Source organism: Hyaena hyaena, unplaced genomic scaffold, assembly GCF_003009895.1.
Source record: "Hyaena hyaena isolate Hyena2069 unplaced genomic scaffold, ASM300989v1 scaffold_1938, whole genome shotgun sequence".
Taxonomy (NCBI): Eukaryota; Metazoa; Chordata; class Mammalia; order Carnivora; family Hyaenidae; genus Hyaena; species Hyaena hyaena.
Genome location: NW_024082571.1, coordinates 88566 through 108545, shown reverse-complemented (window position 1 = coordinate 108545; position 19980 = coordinate 88566). Strand labels below are relative to the sequence as shown.

At 44.0% G+C, this 19980-nt stretch overlaps 1 protein-coding gene across 1 annotated transcript; it reads right to left on the bottom strand.

Annotated features, from left to right (window-relative positions):
* Window positions 1-15736: 15736 nt before the first annotated feature.
* On the bottom strand, window positions 15737-17565 carry LOC120226993 (cationic amino acid transporter 3-like). The gene has a single exon (XM_039225152.1). The coding sequence runs from the start codon at window positions 17563-17565 to the stop codon at window positions 15802-15804; it is 1764 nt and encodes a 587-aa protein (XP_039081083.1). The 3' UTR covers window positions 15737-15801.
* Between the last annotated feature and the right edge of the window lie 2415 nt (window positions 17566-19980).

Sequence of the window (19980 nt, the reverse complement as noted above, 5' to 3'; positions counted from 1 at the left end):
CTGATCCCAGCAAACCTACCTGCCCTTCCCAAATTTGCAGGCCTCTGGTCTATACCCTCCAATTCAAAGTCTAGCCATGTAATATGCAAGCCCCATAGCAGCACTCCAAGCCCAACCTCTTTCTTCTCTGGCTCTGTGTTAGTTTCCCTGCCAACTCTATAAAAATGAGAAATCACTTACCTATGGGCTTTTTCTTTCTCAGAGGAGAAAGACCTGAGAAGAAAGTGCAAGCCAAACTCAGGGACAGGGAAAGGCGTGGTTAAGCAGAACCAGCACTTGAAGCAGAGCTTGGCAGGGGACCTCAAGAGATGAGGCCCCTAGGGAGGCGGGGCATTTGGGAGGCGGGGCCCATGGGCAAGTTGAGAAATAGTGAAAGAGGTGGATTAGACAGGATCCAGAAGGAAAGCAGGAGGTGGGCAATGGAAGACTAGAGGGGTCATATCTGGGTGAGTTGGTGGAATAAAGGCTTAAATGGGACTTTGTTGGAGACTTTATGGCAGCAAGTTGTGAATTTAGAAGTAAATAAATTCCCCAGGGTCCTTGGTATGGAGGATGTACTGATTGGCAGGAGGATAATGTGAGGAGCTAGGTGGAGTCCAGTCTGTGGTAATTTGGAAGCCAGTCCCTGATCCACCTAAGAAGTATACTCAGCAGCTCTTTATACAATGACATAAGCAACCCCCAACAGCCCACTGAGAAATCTCCTACTATGTTCCTCTTCCACCACCATCCACCCCTGGGGAGACAGGCATCCTGCTTGCTTCCTGCCTTTCCCCTCATCTGCTTCTCAACAGCCTGTCTCCCTCCCTGCCCCTCTCTCCCTCCTGTAGTGAGAGGCCCCTCCCTCTCCCTGACTCTGCACACCTGCCTCCATCATCTTCCTTCTCCTCCTCTGTCTCCCTCTGTCTTCTGTCCATTTCTCTACTCCCTGCTCCACTCTCAGTTTCTCTCCCTCTGGTCTCAGTCAGGGCTCTGCCATTTCTTCTCCATCTCAGTCTTTCTCTAACTTGCATCTTGTTTCTGTTCTCCCTCCTTCCCCTATACTGCTCAGAGCAGTCCTGCAGAGAGAGGGGTATGGGGTCTCCTTCAGCAGAATACTCTGCCATTTTGTATGGAGCTCTGAATTGCTGTGTTACACACACACACACACACACACACACACACACACACACACACACCAGCAGAGCCCTTGACTCAGCATCTGCATCCCACCCACAGTAACTTCTGCCTGCCCCTTCCTACTGCCTCCCACTCTGGCCCGCACCTCCTCCTTTCCCTTCTCTGTCTCCCTCTCCCTCCCTCTGTGTGCATTTCTCTGACTATCTCTTCAGCCCTGGCCCCATGTCCATGAATCTGTCTTTGGTTCTTGGTCCATGGCTCTCCAATCCCCTGACCTTTCATCCAATGCATAGCTCTGAGATTGTGTCTGTCTCTGTTATCTCTTGCCTTTGGGTGTCTCTCTGTCTTGGATCTTTTGCTCTCCTCTCTTTCCTCTCTCCTGCCGCTGGATCTATCTCCCTGTCTATCAGTTCTGCTGAGGACTGTCTTTCTCTGTTGACTCCGTTCTGAGTCTCTGGGACTCTCCAGGGTGTACAGACCAGGTTTGCTTTCTTGGTCCCAGTCTGTCCATCTTGGCTTGAATTTACTGGGACTTTATGTCCCTGTCTATGAGTTTGTCTCCCCTTCTTCCCTGACCCCCAGTACAAACCTTCAGTTTCTGGGGTGAGATGATGCTCATGAGAAGGGCTGGAAAGGGACAAGGTGGGAGATTCTTTGTGTGGAAGATGGAAGGCTGGATGAGGAGGAGGCAGCACAGACTCCAATGGCAGCACTCTGCTCCTCACAGAACCTTATCCGTGGCTCCAGATTTGGGTTGCCTCACTTCTAGCCATGCTGGCCAGTTAAGCCCTTTCATCTCCCCAGTTAGTCAACTAGGAGCTACTGGAAATTTTGGGAGTGCACTTAATGCCCCTTTCTGCCAGATATCTTTGCATCTGGTACATTCTGTGGGAAGTGTAGTAAGGAGAGGCGGGAAGCCTGCTGGAGGAACTTTGCTAGAGTTCCTAGGGAGTTGCTAGGGAGCGGTGTGTGCAAAGCAGAAAACCTGAGGATTTTTTCTTTGCATCCTTGGCCAGAACTGCCCAGTGGCTTTTTGCACCACTCAGACAGGCCCATGTAGGGTAACCGGTCCAGGGAGGAGATGCATCATATCTTCAAATACAGGAAGGGAAACAAATTATGTGTCCCCTTTTATCACCTCATGGCTTCTGTAACCCTTCTTGTATATATAAAACTCTCTCATATATAGGAAACAGAATCATTGGCTCATTTTTCACCAGGTTTCCCAAAAGAAGAACCTAAATCAGTAGAACTCAATCCCTTTCAATATTCCTTCCTACTCCCAGCCCCACTCGCTCACTACCAGCAACTCAGCATCTGCCTCCTGGAGTCTCCTCTGTCAAGCCTTCCAAGCACCCCAGTGATCATGGGACTCCAGCCCAATCCTAGTCATTCCACCTCCTCCTCAGTCATTTACCTGGTATTCCATCTTCCTCCTCTTCTCCCTTGCCCACCCAATGACTCTTGGCCCCCTGGGTGTCTCCCCCAAGACAGGCAGTCACTAAAGAGCATTGAGCACAATAAGGGGAGGGTCAAGGGCAGCCTGGTGGGTAGGAGGGGATTCCAGAGCTACCAAATAGGGAGTCCTTCAGCATCGTGAAATATACCATCTCCCTCCGGCATATCTCGTCTTTTGTCTCCTGGCTCCTGCCAATACATCTTCCCTGCTGAGGCTGATGGACTGAGCACAGGTGCAAATTTGCAGAAGCCTCGGCTCCTAATGCTGGTCTGTTCTAGACTCATTTTCTCTAGGAATGTCACTACCCCTGCTTTCTTTCTTTGAACTCTCAAAGATTCTGGGAATCTGAAGTGGAGGTGAAACCCAAGAAAGGATAGAAATTGGTCTCTCTGCTCAATATCTTAATCTCAACCCCTTGTCTCCACTATACATACACAAAAGCCAAACTTAAAATTTCAGGCAATGGGAAATAGGATTAAACCTCAGGAAGACCTTTTCAGCCTTAACGATGTCGTGAGTACCTCCAGAAATCAGGCGAGATGGGGTGGAAGATGTGGTTGGATGATCAAACATCACTTTCTGACACATACGATTTTTACAATGGGGTGAGTGGCAAGGCCCTCTGGACTTGAAGGGAAATTTCTCCGCAGAGTCCTGAGATGTGTTTAGTGGCTACTAGAGGGCGACAGATATTGACTCTTCCTGCAGAGCCAGCTCTGGGCCCTGGGCATAGAGACAGGGCTGGGCTCCCAGGCTGGAGGAGCCTTAAGGCTCCGGCAAAAACCCACGAGTTTCTGATTTTGGAAATCCCTCCTGCAGCCCTCTCCTCTGGCATCCTATTCTCACTGGACACTGAAATGCCATCACTTACTCCAGCCCCCTTCCCTTTTCTGGTCCCAGCACTGTGGGCTGCGTGGCTTTTCATAGAGCAGATGACATGCCAGCTCACAGAGGTGATGCTTCACAGGGTCCCCGCTGATAACTAGAGCCCAGAACTGGAACCTATGTTTTCTTGATTCCCAATTCCGGGGTCTTCCCATTTGTGTTAACTGCTGCTCCTAACAGAAAAGCAAACTTCATAGGCCCCAGTGAGAAGCTAGCTCACAATGCTTGGTTTATAAAACTCATGTCAAAACTATACCCTTTCCCATTTTATGTATTTTTACAAAGATACCTGGTTCACACAAGGCTGTTAACCACGGAGCACAGACATGTACATCACAAACTCTGTGCTGTGCACACCCTCACCCTCAGCACACACACCCCTCTACCTCTCAGAGTCCCACAGCCCTTGCCCCTCTCCTCCTACTTCCTGAGCTGCAAGAACTTCTCTTCATTCATCATTTGCTCTTTGTTCTGTGTTTCCAGAGCTCCTCAAAGCTTCACACAGGTAAGAACTTTCCTGGTTCTATTCTTGCTCCTTCCTATCACACTCTGAGTTTCCCTTGGTACTACTTGGAGTCACAGGGGGAAATAGAGGAAAAATTGGTGGTTTCTGATCTCTCTTCTCTGAAACTGCCCTGTTGACCATGGCCCTCCTGCCAGGAAAGGTCTGACTCACCTGTGATCCATCAGCTTTACCCCACATCCTCTCAGTGTCCCTATACTCTGACCCACTTCTCTATCCAGAAGAAACTTCTTCCATTATTGAGGGTGAGGGTTCTGGGCTCCAATTTCACAAAATCAGCCTGGGCCTGCACTTTCACAAAGTGCAACAAGATGATGTGAGTTAAACTCAGTAAGAACTTGTTAGCACAATAGGTCTGAAAGCCTCAGCTTGTGTAAAATTCAGTAGGAACACACATATGGCTTTATCAGAAGCCTCAAAGAGACAAGGACTTGGTTTGAATCTGTCTGGGTAGTACTGGCCAGAAAGAAGTTTCCACTGTGATTCTGGTCATTCAAGCCTCAGAAAGGGGCACACAAAGACTTCTGGGGACTCTGGCTCTCAGACAGAATGGGTAAAGCCTAGAGTTAGGAACTGCAACCTGGTAACGTCATTTCCATATCATGGGGGCGGGAGGATGCAGAAAGTAGGTCTGAACCCTCCACTGCCTGGCCACCGTCCAGCTTGTCCCCATATCTTTATGGCCCTCCCTGATCAGAGCAGGCGCTCTGAGATCTTCCAACTCAAGCCCTGAGTAAAGGCCTCAGGATCCACCCAGCCTCAGACCCGAGACCCTGATGCCATCCCCTTGTGCATGGCAGGGCAGAGGCACCCACTTTCCAGGCTACCCAACTTCTCACACCCTAAGTACAGACGGTCTTTCTCTTCTGGCCTTCTCCTATACCCCACCCCATACCGTAACCTGAAATAAGGCAGAAATTTGCACAAATCAAAGACATCTTCAGCCTTCCCTGAGACAGCACACACACATACACACATGCACTTGCACACATGCAGATACACACACACATATACTCACAATTATACATGTGCACACATACATACCCTCAAAATATTCACATATACACACTTATATGTGACATTGTCACATGTATGCAACACAAAGACACATATTCACAAACTCATACATTTACATAAAGGCATGCATATCCATACTTATACACTCTCACACAGTCATCAAATGCCTTTGTACACATGTACACTCTATTGCTTTCTTCTAAAATCCAGTGCCCAGTCCTCTAGATTCTCAAGGTGTAGAATGTCCAGGAGAAAGCATGGAAATGCACAGGAAACCTTTTTCCAGTTTCTGGACCCACACTGGAACTCCTTTGCTATATTCCTTTTCCTACCACAGAGTCTGTAGGATTCTGGCCCACACCATGGAAGTGGAATCTGCAGAGATTACTCATTCCTTCTCTCAACAGACACTTTTGAGCACCTGTTTGACACCCCCCACCTCACCTTCAGCTAAGGCAGACACATAAAAGAAAAGAATAAAACCTTGTGCCCAGTGTGTGGTGAAATTATAAATGTTCTGCCCAGTGGTATGGCTCTGAACCAAGGACCTGAGTTCAAATCCTACATTTGCCTCTTAAAATACTCTGTTACCTTGGGCACTTGATACAATCTGTCTGAGCTTCAGTTTCATTACCTGTAAGGTTCAGTTAATAAAATTTCCCTAATAATTCTGTGAGGATTAAAAGACAGAAAAGTGTCCATCCATGGAAAGCAACCCCATTCCATCCCCCAGCCTCTGTGGTGATCATCTCCTCCAACATGCTTCCAGTCCTGCTATTCTTGACACAGAAACCCAGTCTCTTTCAGCCACAAATCCTCAGTTATGCAAACCTCTGGAAACTTAATCTCTGAGTTGCCTGGCTCCATGGGACTCACCTATTCCAACCCTGGCTCCCACCCCTCTTGGTCCATCATTGCCCCTTTTCAGGTTAGATGTTCTTTAATAGCCTTTAATTTTACTGACTTCAGCCAAAAAATTAACAATGAGATGCTGAACCTGTACATCAAAAGGATTTGAAGTGCTAATCATCCCCAAAGGGAGCCATCCCAGGGAAAGTATTCCACCTATTCTTTAATTCCTTACCAACACTCTGAGCCCACATGATTGAGTAACCTTTCTTATATATCTATAAATCATGCATCCTTTTTTAGAAAAGAACAGAGCCCTTCTGTACACCATGAAAAAGAATTCAGAAAATGTTGCACCACACCACCCACACTTGTGCACCAAGAAACTAAACTCCCTTGCACAACTTCCCAGAACTGAGATAACATCTGTAGCTGGTACCATTAAGTCTGCATGTAATCAAGCAACATTAAGGACCACTGTACTCCCTTTACTGATTAATTGTCCTAAGCTCCTTTAAAATCCCTGTGCTAGGCAGAGACCTGGGAGTTGCCCTTCAGACAAGAGTTTGCCTTCTTCTTCGGTAGATGCGCTCCTTAATAAAGCTCATATTCCTATCCAAACCTCCCCTGTTGAGTGTTGGCCTTTGGAATGATGGTGGGTAGATGAACTTGGGTTTCAGTAACACATTTTATCGAGTCAGCCAGGAACCAGTGTCCCTCTGGTGTCCAATTCCCTGAGAATCCTACTGTGAAGCAGTTGGCCTGTTTCAGGCCAGGGATTCCTCCTACTCTATTGAGCTAATGCCTTGGAAGACCACAGGACATTAGCTGTTCTGGGCTAGGTTGGTCTCTGGGGGGGAATCTGGGGGATCTATCCCTGCAGCTGTCCAGACTATTTAGGTCTTGGGGAAATGGCCGCTGATTCCAAACCTAAACTAGCTGTCAATTTTGCTTTTTGCTTGGAATGGAAAGGGAAGAAAAGTTTGGTGAAGCTGAGGATCTTTGGTATTTAACTTCTGTTCATTATTAGAAAGTGAAATGCAAGGACCAGTGAAATTCAAGGTAAAACTGCAAAAACTGAGGCTTTGAATATGGAAGACAGGAGCCAGGACCTGAGTCCTGGCTCAGCTTCCATTTATCCTCATTTCCCTTGCACCTGGTCTTCTTGAAGTGGTGTAGGGTTCAAATGCGACAGAATATCCATTATATCTCCATCTATATGTCTCTCATCTCCCCTCTTCCCCCACGGAGTAATTTCTTAATAATAACAGGACTTCTTAATCTCATTCCTGAGAAGACTACAAAGCACAGAAAAGCATACACTACACAAATTAAGTCAGGTAATTTGCATACCTGGGGAAAGGGGGAAATCCCTTCTCCTTTCATCTCCATGGTCCATTTTCTTCAATGTAATGATGTTATATTATGTATATAATATCAGTATTTCCTCCTTCTTTGGATGAGAGATGCTGTCAGAATTAAGGTAAAATTTGTCATCAAAAAATACTCATTAAAAAGTCTCCCAAGCACTGCTATTGGAAGGTGGGGGAGGGGGTTCCTGTCCTATATCTGCCTTCAAATCATGTGCAGATCATAACCTCTTCAGGAGCTTTGTTTCAGATTTTCTAAAGATATAACCAGAGACATTCAACTCCTCTTTCCAAACTTGCTTCTGTCAAAGCTCATTGCTTTCCAGGAAATTAGCTTCATAAATGACTAGTTTCTCACAATCTCACATCTAAATTCCTTCACTGGGGGGCGCCTGGGTGGCTTAGTCGGTTAAGCGTCCGACTTTCGCTTAGGTCATGATCTCGTGGTTCATGGGTTCGAGCCCTGCGTCGGGCTCTGTGCTGACTGCCAGCTCAGAGCCTGGAGTCTGTTTCAGTCTGTGACTCCCTCTCTCTCTGACCCTCCCCTGCTCATGCTGTCTGTCTCTCTCTCTCTCTCCTAGAAATAAATAAAAATAATTTAAAAAATAAACTCTTTCATTGGTATAATTTTAATTCTCTTCTTTCTAGGATGGCTCAAACAGGGAATTTCACTTGGAGGTAAAGAGGTAAATAAAATGACTTCTCTTAGTACCTTCCATGAGGGGTTCTAGGAGAGAGGAGGTGGTTACATGAGTGGTGTGCATACAAGGGTGGCTGTGTATTAATCTAGAAAGTAAAAGACAGGAGGGGATTGTCTTATGGCTGCTGTTTCTTTTTAACTGCAAATATCTTCTGATTGCAGATTTATAGGGGATCCAAAGCAGTCCAGCATCTTAGCCATAAACTTCCCAGGAAGAAAACTCATTCAAGTTCCCTTGAGAGGTGATCAAAGTAAATATCAGTGTTTGGTACAAATATATCAGTGAGGGTTGGGGGTGGAAAGCAGGCAGTTCCTTATAGCTGGTTGAAGTCCTTCAGGATTTGTGTGTGCGCGCACACACACACACACACACACACACACACACACACACCTCATATCCAATAAATCTAACAAATATGCACATGTTTCTAGACCTGTCAGAAAGAGGTAGTCCACTTCTTCTTGCATATTTCAACTCAAACTCAAATACATATGTCCATATAGTATGCACACATGTGATTTTCAGTGATGTTCTTTATGAATATATGTACCCACCCCTGCCACCTTTCCAAGCTCCTCACTGCAGGGTGGATCACAGTGAAGGTGAATGAGAGAATGTGTGAGTAGAAGCCTGCCTGTGTCACTGAGTGTTTCTCTGACTACATACCACAAAACAAAAATTATTTTTTCATTATTCACTATTTGGAATTATCTACTATCTTTCAATTATTCTATCCCATCAAGTTTCAATGATCATCAGTCCCTTACTGAGCTACAACTTCATGCAGAAGACAGCTGAGGGGTTAGAGGCATAAACTTGGCTGAAACTGGGTACAAATCCTTGCTTCACTACCCACTTTACACAAGTGACATAACTTCTCTGAGCCTTAGATTCAACTTTTGTAAAGAGACTATAACAATACTCACCTCATAGAACATTTGTGTTAAATAGATGATTATAGAAAGTGTTTAGGGCTTTCTAAACAAAGTATGGGGCATAGTAGTGAACAAATATTATATGCTTTTGTGTACATTGGAGATATAAAGAGGTAATACATAAAAGAGATATTCTTTTCCCTTAGGAGGTTTTTAAATCTCATTAATGAGACAAGATAAATACATGGAGAGACAAAGAACATGGATTTCAGATGTTTTTTTCTTCGGTCATTCATCATCCCCATGCTTCACTACCTTACATACACCACATATCCACCCTACCTTTGCATTTCAGAAGTTGACTGGAGAATTCTTTGGATAAAAAAGATTGTGAGAGGGGCGCCTGGGTGGCTCAGTCAGTTAAGTGTCCGACTTTGGCTCAGGTCATGATCTCATGCTTCGTGGGTTCGAGCCCCGCATCTGGCTCTGTGCTGACAGCTAGCTGAGAGCTTGGAGCCTGCTTCAGATTCTGTATCTCCCTCTCTCTCTGACCCTCTCCTTCTCAAAAATCTCTCTCTCTCTCTCTCAAAAATAAACAAAGAAAACAAAAAAAAACATTAAAAAAGATTGTGAGAGTTCATTTTATACATTTCCCTGTTTCTTGGCAGAAGACTGAGGATTCCAAACCCAAGTGAGACAGCCATGCCCATAGCCAGAGAGCTGGAACCCTCCTGTCTCCCCCACCACCCTCTAATCTCAGAAATTCTTCCTTATCTTAATATGGTTTCCTTCAATATTCGTCTCTCTTATTACCTGTTCTGATTGAGGATGAGGTACACAAATCCTCAAAGGCTGAGGAATATTCTCAAATGCCCCCTAATAACATTGTTCCATTGCCTATCAGTCCAGGTCTCTGGAATTATAGGTCTCATATATTTTGTTATTAACCCAATACAATCATCAAAATATTCCTTAAAAAGGTTTACATTGGTCTCTACCAGGGTACAACCCTTTATGGAGTCATCCGGTCTCTCAAAGCTTCTGAAAGAAAAAAGTACCCTAATTTCCCTGAAAGATCGTTAAAAGTTCCTATTTCAATCCCCCCAACCTCCATAGCCTCCTAAATTAGTATTATCATGTTATCACTCGTATGAATAAGAGACATTACAACCTTGAGGTGGGTCATGACTAATATGATCTCTCTAATAACCCTGAAGCCATCACATGAAGTAGGTGTAACAGAATTGGCAGATCTCCTAACCCTCACAATCCTTGCATGAGGAGAGGCCCCCAAGGACCAGGCAGACTCCAGCACAGGCACTGTAGGGATTTTCCAGAGTGGGCAGAGTGCCAAACCCTGGCACAGTGTCTGGTGTGGGAGGCCTGAGGACAGAGGGCAGACAAGGTCCAGACTTCTTCCTCAAATTCAGTTTTCCCAGACTTGGCCCCTCCTCTTGTGCTCCCAATTCTCAAGTTTCAAGACCTTCCATAGTGCTCACCTGAGGCAAGACACCTATCATCCATCGTCTAAGGTAAGTGCTTCTGAAATGTGAAAGAGCATACAAATGAATCTGTTTAAAAGATTAGGAGGACAATAGCTAAAACATGGAAAGAGCCTAAGTGTCCATCAACAGATGAATGGATCAAGAAGATGTGGTTTATCTATACCATGGAATACTACATGGCAATGAGAAACAATGAAATCTGGCCATGTGTAGCAACATGGATGGACCTTGAGGGTGTTATGCTGAGCGAAATAAGTCAGGCAGAGAAGGACAAATATCATATGTTTGCACGTATAGGAGGATTAGGAGGAACTTGACGGAGGAACAAGGGGGAGAAGAAGGGGGGAAATAGTGGGGGAGAGGGAGAGAGGCAAACCATGAGAGACTCTTGAATGCTGAGAACAGACTGAGGGCTGATGGGTGTGGGGGGAAGTGGGGAGATGGACATGGAGGAAGGCACTTGTGGTGAACACTGGGTGTTATATGGAAACCAACTTGACAATAAACTATTTGAAAAAAAAAAAAAAAAAAAAAAGATAAAATGCAGGTTATGATCCATTAGGTCTGGGATGGGACCTAAGATTCTGCATTTATTTCATTTATTTGTTTATTTAAAAATTTTAAACTTTTATTCGTTTTTTGAGAGACAGCGTGTGAGCAGGGGAGGGGCAGAGAGAGAGAAGGAGACACAGAATCCGAGGCAGACTCCAGGTTCTGAGCTGTCAGCACAGAGCCTGACGTGGGGCTCGAACTCACAGACTGTGAGATCAGGACCTGAGCCAAAATTGGATGCTTAACTGACTGAGCCACACAGGCACCCCAAGATTCTGCATTTCTAACAAGCTCCCAGAGGACATCCATACTGTTGGTTCATGAACTAGTTTGAAAACCAAGACCTATGTGATGGTAGCACTTGCAACAACTGTCTCCCAGGAAGAGTCTGTCAACATCCTCTGTCTGTCTTCCAGATGGCAATGAGAATCATATCTCATCCTTTTCTGATTCAGAAATCTCACTCCATGGCACAATACACAATACAAACCTGGCTCATAAATTCCCTTCAAATGCAAATACAAACATCCCTCACAAGAGTCTCATTCTTTCATGAGTCTCATTCTGTGTACCCTAGAATTACTGTCCCTTCTATTTATCAACTCATCCATGACTCTTATCTCCCATTTTGCTCCATAAGCATCCTCCTCCATGAAATATCTCTTGACCAATATCTCATTCTCAGTTTCTACCCATACCTTTCCCTCCAAAGTCAAGATGCCTCCATCTCTATACAATTACCAGTATCTCCTTATTTTAGTCTATTTTTCTTTCCATTTTGGATGTAAATTCTCTCTCCTCAAAGAATCTTAGATATTCTTATGGGGTATTTGTACTAGTCTTTAAAACAAAATGAAACAAACAAAGAAACAAATAAAAACATCTAAAGGAGTTGGTACCTATATGGGTAATCCTGCCAGTAGCAGGCTTCCCTGGAATCACCAATTCCTTACTGGAATTATGAGAAATTTCACAAGTAAGAAAGTAGCTTACTATGCCTCACTTGCCAGGCAGGCCTCAAACATAAATAAAATAGAAAAACGCTGGCTCTTCTATACCAACCATAAAACTTAGACTCATTTAACCAGTACTGCAGGTGTCATTTTGAAGCACTTGATTTTCAGTACACTTGGTGCATGGTAAGTGCTGGCTGTGCTGGTCTGAGGGAGAGGCTGCTGCATCAGCTCAGAGCCAGTACTGCCAGTAATGAGCAGCTGCCAGGTATAGAGGGGCGGGGGTGGTGTATGGGGGCCCTGCTTCCACTGGGGGTCTCTATGCTACTCACTAGCATCTCACGTTGTTGGTGTTGGGGGGAAAGTGGAGTCACACTATTCTGTAAGGCAGACCTTACAGAATAGCTAGGGCAGTCAGCATGCCCTGTGACACAACAACTATCCAGCGATTTCTTTTTAGCAAGTGGCTGGGATTCAAAATTCAAAGTCTTAAAGTATATGGCATGACCTGAATTTGATCCTCTCCCTTGGATTAGAGCCTCTTCACGCTGTGTCTGTTGTCCTTTTCCCAGAAAAATACTCCCATTCCTGATTAGTGCATGGAATCTATGGTGTAGCACAAAAAGCAGCAACAAGGTTATATTCACTCTGGGCAAGCTCTCTGGGTGAAAGGCCTTTTGCTGGGGCCTAAGGGGTCTTTTGTCCCAAGTACTCCAGGAAGGGGACTGTTCTCTCCCAGTGAGCCACGGAGATCTCTACACCAAGCTATGTACACAAGAGCCAGCTTCCTTCCTCCCCAGGAGCAGACACCACAGCTCTGCTCTGGAGAAAGTCACACACTTTGAAAACCTCAGGATTTTAGCTCCAAATTATGTTTACAAAAAAACTTGCAGTAGTCAGTACTTACCACTCTCCTGTCCATGGTCTAGAAATGTTTTCCTCTTGTGTGAACCCAATTCCCCACCCACTCAACCCCTCTCTTGCTCTCCCTTTTGTCTATCCATGAAAGAGTTCCCTCCCTTTCACAGCACCATCATTTTACTCTCCCCCAATTCACTTTTTTTTTTTTTTTTGCACCTCACACCAGTCACACTGTCTCCCATTAACCTTGGGAATCCTTTTTCCAGTCTACAGATCAATTTCCTGGATGTTCAACATGATCTGACCTCAATATAGCTGTGTTTGAGAGATGAGGAAAGCCCAAGGTCTCCCTATTTCTCTGCCATCTTAACTCGTCCCTCAAACTTTAACTTATTCAAGAAAATACCTGTTGTACCCATGCTGGAGCCAGCCTCCTTTTCAGGGACTCCTTTGAGTCACATAGAGCAGGTTGGGCCTTCTATCAATTTTGGTACCTCGGCCCCCTTCCCATATCCCATAGAAACAGATGGTGTGGAACCAGAGGTGGTCCTATGAGGCTGTATTTCCCCTTTTTCTCTTTCGGTTAACAACACTGTTCTTACTGATGGGTCTACAGGAAGAGCAGAACCTACTCTGCCCTGAGCAGCATTTTACTCTGATGGAACAGACAGAACAGTCACCAGAACTCAGGCAGAGCCACACAAAGGCAAAACTAAAAGTGCCTGAGTACAGTTCTAGATGCTGGGTACAGACCTAGAAACAGTTCTAAATATAGTACTGGATGGAGATAAAAGCTGTTTGTCAAGGAAGTCTCCCAGAGGAAAGTTTTAAAGGAGTAGCATAGTGTTAGCCTGAAAGGAAGGATAATTTACTGTACCAAAGAAATGTGTAAGGCTCAATTCTATTTAACATAAATTTATTATATACTCCTTGTGTGTCTGGCACCCAGCTGAGTGCTCTGGAGTGAGCAACATACTCCTAACCTATGATCTGCAATCAGGGAATAAAATAAAGAAAATAAAGACACACAGATAACTATGGTATATTATTTTTTTAATTTCCATTTTAATTGAAGTAAAATTGACATATAAAATTTAAGATGTTTAAAGTGTACATTGTGGTGATTTGATAGACATATACACTGTGAAATGATTCACTAAGAGTTCCCCACTGTGAAAGGATTAATGATGTCATTTTAATCTGATTGTTTCATTAAATGAAGATAAGTGTTCAAACTGCACCTTTGTTGCCATTACTTCATCTTTACATGTGGAGGAGCTTCAGCTGGAGCTTTGATTTTCTGTTTGTGGTCCCTGGACCAGCTGTATCAACAACAGCTGGGAATTTGTTATCAGTACAAGTTCTGCATGCCCCCCCCCCCCGGCCTACTGAATTCCAAATACTGGGCACAAGATCCAGCAATCTGTGTTTTCACAAACTTTACAGGTGAGGTGGCAGTTCCTGAAGTGAGCACCACTGAACAGAGTAATATTCCTGACTTCTCTCATTGTGACTTTGATTGGTGAGTTGAAGAGACAGCAATGAGCATGTCTAACTCAGCCCCTTCCAGTTTTAGTTGATTTTCTTTTCTTATCTAGGACCATCTTGCCCAAAGGACACATGCATTCCAACCTGAAATACAAGTAAATCTAATAAAAGAAAAATCTCTCCTGCAGTGGTAGTCGGGGGTGCTCAGCACTACTTGTGATGAGGTGTAAGTCTGTCTAACTTAGTGAGGCAGGATTAACAAGGCAATCAGGTTTCAGATCTAAAGCTGACAGTTTAATCATCTATCTGTATATCTTGATTATCAATTGCTTCTGAACATGGGAGGAGGAAATGGAGTGTTATTTATTGTACCTCTACAGCTCCAACACTAAGTTGTAATGTAAGTGGGCATGTTTCCTGTTCACACTTCATGCAGTAAAGAGATCTGATTCAGAGAATCACAGAACAGAAGAACCAGAGGAAATCCTAGAAATTTTTAGGTAAAGGGAACTTTAGAAATGATCAGTTGTTAAGACCTGGTTTTTTGAAGGAACTAACAAAATTGATAACCCCCTAGCCAGATTTACCAAAAAGGACCCAAAAAATAAAATCACAAATAAAAGAGGAGAGATAACAACAATGCAGATATACAGAAATACTAAGAGAATATTATGAGTAATTATATGCCAAAAAATTAGGCAATCTGAAAGAAATGGATAAATGCCTAGAAATATAAACTACAAAACTGAAATAGAAAGAAATAGAAAATTTGAACAGACATGTAACCAGTAAAGAAATTGAATCAGTAATCAAAATTCTTCCAAGAAATAAGAGACCAAGGCCAAAGGGCTTCCTAGGGGAATTCTATGAAATATTTATAGAAGAGTTAACACCTATTATTTTGAAGATGTTTAAAAAAATAGAAATAGGGAGAAAATGTAAACCCATTCTATGAGGCCAGCATTATGTTGATTGCAAAACCGACAAAGATCCCACTAAAAAGGTGAATTACAGACCAATTTCCCTGATGAATATGGATGCAAAAATTCTTAACAAGACACTAGCAAATTGATTCCAATAATGCATTAAAAGCATTATTCACCATGAGCAAGTGGGGTTTATTCCTGGGCTGCAAGGTGTGTTTCAATATCTGCAAATCAATCAACAGATATACTACATTAATAAAGAAAAGACAAGAACCATATGATTTTCTAAACAAATGCAGAAAAAGCATATGGCAAAATACAGCATGCTTTCTTGATAGAAACCCTCAAAAAAGTTGGAATAAAAGGAACATTCCTCAACATCATAGAGGACATATATGACAGAACCACTGCTAATATCCTCAGTGGGGAAAAACTGAGAGTTTTCCCCCTAAGTCAAAAACATGACAAGGAGGTCCACTCTCACTACTGTTGTTAAACATAGTACTGGAAAGTCCCAGCCTCAGCAATCAGATAACAGAAAGAAATAAAGGGCATACAAATTGGCAAAGAAGTCAAACTTTCACTTGTTGCAGATGACATGATACTCTCCATGGAAAATCCAAAATACTCCCCCCCCACACACACAAACCTGTTAGGACTCATATGTGAATTAAGCAAAATTGCAGGATATAAAATTATGCCCCAAATTTAAGCGGGATTAAGCAACCAGGCTTTGTTGAATTCCATAGGCAAAGTAGGTAGCAAACCCAATCAGCATCCAGATACTAACTGGGGTCCAGATGCCAGTTGTCATCTGCATCATAAAGCAGACATTCACAAAGATGCTCAGTACTGGGAGGATGGGCAGAGCAGGAACCTTAAAATAAAGGGGACTGGATCTCTGTGGCTGTCTCCAGATGATCCCAGTGAGCCCTGTGATGAGCACCAGGAGCATCACAACCACTGAAATCCACACTGGGTCTCCAGAAAACAGAACTGGCCACTGAATCAGCACCAGGCAAAGAAGAATGAGCAGCAGAACAAGCAGTGAGGAGCAAACATAGACAACTCTGCCAGAGAGTGGAGTGGGAGTGGAGCTGCCTGGAAAAAGTAGCTTCCGTAGAGTCAGCTTCTGTGCTGCAGGTCCATTATCCTCCTGCATCTCTGCTTCATTTCCCCCTTTCTTCACCTCAGGCTGATACCTGAGGATGAGAACACAAAGAGCAACCAAAGAGTAAGATATCAGGGACCCAACTGACCTGAGGTCCAAGAGATCAGTGAGTTTAAAGAAGAATATCATCATGGCTGCAACAATTCCAAAGACCACAGCAGCCATGATGGGGGTGTATGTGCCAGTATGGATCCAGGCAAGGACAGGGAACAGGAGGCCATGCATTGCCATCTTGTATATCACCTGATTAATGGGTAACATAAAGCCCAAGATGAGTGCAGAAAGACTACAGAAAAATCCAAAAGTAACGACATAGTAGGCAGGGGCCCAGCCAATATGGAGAAATGTCTCAGGCAGGGTGTTCCCGGGTTGAAGTTTGTAGTAAGGCATCATAAGTGTAAGTGACGCAGAGACACCAAAGTAAACCAAAAAGCAGATGAACAGTGAAACCACAATGCTCATGGGGATGGAACGCTGGGGATTCTGGACTTCTTTAGCTCTGGTCACAATATTGTCAAAACCAATAAATGCATAGAAACAGGTAGCTGCTCCACGGAGAATACCTTCAAAGCCAAAAGGCACAAATCCTCCAGAGCCCAGGGGACCCAAGCTAGAGGTCTCATTGAGTCCAGCCTTTATGTAGTCCTCTTCTGTGAGCTTCCAGTTGTGCAGGTCCCCCTTAATGAAGCCAGAGATGATGACAAAACTTAGAATCAAAAGTTTCACCACAGTGACTACTCTGCTAACCAGGAGGAAGTGACTTTTTCTCAGAATAGGCAATTCCATGAGGAACAACACAAGGCCCACAACAAAGAAGTCTAGATATTCTGTAAGGACACGGGAAACATGTGGTGCAATACTCTCATGCAGGGCCTGAGAGAACTGGTTCTCACGCAGGTAATTAAAAGCTAAGTGCCATGTCCACACCACCATGGCTGTATCAGCAACATAGGAGATGATGAGGCTCCAGGCAGTGATGAAAGCCCAGATTTCACCTATAGTGACATAGCTGTAGAGATATGCAGTGCCATAATGGGGAATCCGGGCACTAATCTCTGCATAGCACAACCCAGCCAGTATAGAAGATAGGCCAGCCACCAAAAAGCAGATCACAAAAGATGGTCCTGCTTGATTGCTAGCCACCTCACCAGCCAGGACATACACACCTGCACCCAACATTTGGTCTATGCTCAGCACCACTAAATCCAGAGTGCTCAGGCTTATGGCAGTGTCCGTCTCAGCCTCCTGATGCTCCATTGGAAGTCTGCGAACCAGTTTTTGACCAAATCTGCGAAATGTCTGACATAGCATTGTAGCTGGAATTGAAGAGGATTCTAGGATCAGAGAGCTGTAGCAAGCACAGGAAGCCTGGAGTCTGGGATTCAGTCTGGTGAGGCCGAGTTAAGTTGAACTGGTTGGGGCTCCCAAATTCTGTTGCTCAGGTTTCAAATCTGCTGCTTCATATTTCATCTGCTTTATGCTTCCCTCCATAATGCCTAAGTAAATAACAAATATTTACTGAACAATGGTGTTCTACCAACCAACCAAACCTCAGAAGTCCCATGTCACCTGTTCCAGCCCAGAAACCTACACCAAAAGACATCATAAAAAAACCAACCTTGCTTCTCCACCCCCCCAAAAAAGTAACAAATATCTCCAAATATTTTTCTTTTTTACATATTGAATGATATATTTCCACTTGGGTTCATCTAAGTCATGTAGCTTCATGTACTAATTAAGCTTCATGTACTAATACAAAAGAGCATAAATGTATTCTGCAATAATTTACACACCGGATGGTTGCATGATGCTTGAGCATGAGTTATGCACATTAATTCACAGAATAAAGGGCCTCATTGCATTACAGAACCATTTTTTAAATAATCGTCTGAGTTTAAAATACTAACATTGGTCCTCCAGTCTTAAAACTCTTAACCCCAAAATCAGCTAGCCAAGTTTAGAGGTCACTTTGGTCTCCTTTTTCATCATTCTGCATCATCCATTAAGCTGCACTAATGCCAAAGAATGTACAGTTCAACCCTTCACTTTAGCCACCTAGGTTCACAGAGGAGCTGTGAAAAGAGGAAGAGGAAGAAGAAAAGGATAGGACTTCATAACTACCTGTAAGAACCAGAGGAACAGGCTGTCTGATGAGGGAACACTGGAGAAATGGGTGCAGCAGCCAACCAAGGGTCCATTACTAAGAAAGGAGCAGAGCCAGAAAAACTGTTTTGTGAATTGTGAAATTCAATAATACCCATCCAAAGCAACCAGAAAAAAATTAACTATAGTTATATCCACAGTTAAGAGAGTATGATGGGTAGGGAGGAATGAAATAAGTCACCTAGCTCAGTAGCTCACAATCAAAACAATTACTTTTGTCTCCTCCCTCTCTAGGTTCCAGGAGAGAAGGAGAGCTGACTTCTGCAGACAGTTTCCTCTCTGGCCACAAGATGCTCTATAAACACCCTGAGCCACTTCTGATGTCAGCTCCCAATGCCTTGAAGAATCTGCCCTGCTCTGTGAACTTTATTTAAACACTCACTTGTAGGGGTGCCTGGGTGGCTCAGTCAGTTAAGCGTCTGACTTTGGCTCAGGACATGATCTCATGGTTTGTGGGTTCAAGCCCCACATCGGGTTCTGTGCTGACAGCTAGCTCAGAGCCTGGAGCCTACTTCAGATTCTCTCTCTCTCTCTGACCCTTCCCTGCTCATGCTGTCTGTCTGTCTGTCTGTCTCTTTCTCTCTCTCTCTCTCAGAAATAAATAAAACATATCCAAAAAAACCCAGTCACTTGTAACTCCCTATTGATTTTTCACAAGGAGTTGTTTTTAAGTCACCCAAACCACTCTCTGAATGTGTCAAATATATTTTCTTAATGAATAAACCCAGCAAGTGGTTCTTCTTTTCTTCTGCTCCCTGCTGCTATATTCAAATGGTCTTCTCCTCAAGGAGAGCAAGATTTTGGGGCACAGAAATGCCCCAGAAATAAGTAGTGGAGAACAGAGGGAAAAAAAGTCATATAGCCCCCATTCTCCTCCAACTCAGGCTCTGGTTTTGAGAGAAATTTAGGAAATGTTGTAAGAGGTTTGTAAATACAGAGATATCAAGTCAAAATTGAAAATACTTCTCTATATGTTACCAAAAATCTTCTCTATAGGTTGGGTTGTGAGTCGCACCTTCTGTCTACAAATCCATCTAGACTCTTTATTTGCCACTCACCATTTCCAATGATATGAATTGCTAACAAGCATGTGGAATAAAGATGGTCAATAGATAAAGATGGTTAAGAACTGGAACCTTTCTATATTATAAATATGATTGATGTGTCCCCCCACCCCACACACACACCCAGGCTTCAAACCCTTCAGTGGTTCCCACTGCCCTTCTGCCTAGTTTTTCCTTCCTTCATCATCTGACCTGTGCTGATTCCTCCAGCCTCATCCCCTGCCCATTCCTGTTCCAGCTGTGGAGTTCTACAGTCACCATGTTCCCCTACCTCTAACGCCCTCCTTCCTATCACTTAGCTACCACCTCCCACTTGTCTCTTAATTCCCAGCTCAGAGGTTGCTTCCCCAGGAACCTCCCCTGACTTATGCTGCCCTTCCTGTGTGCTCTCATAGCACCCAGACTTCCCCATGTGCCACTTATCCTAATGTATCAGAATTCCTGTTCAGCTGCCTGTGTCCTCTATCAGACTGCTCAATAAATATTTGTTGAGCAGTGC

Coding starts and splice junctions, on each gene's coding strand:
- LOC120226993 (XM_039225152.1), bottom strand. CDS start 17,565: ATGCTATGTCAGACATTTCGCAGATTTGGTCAAAAACTGGTTCGCAGA.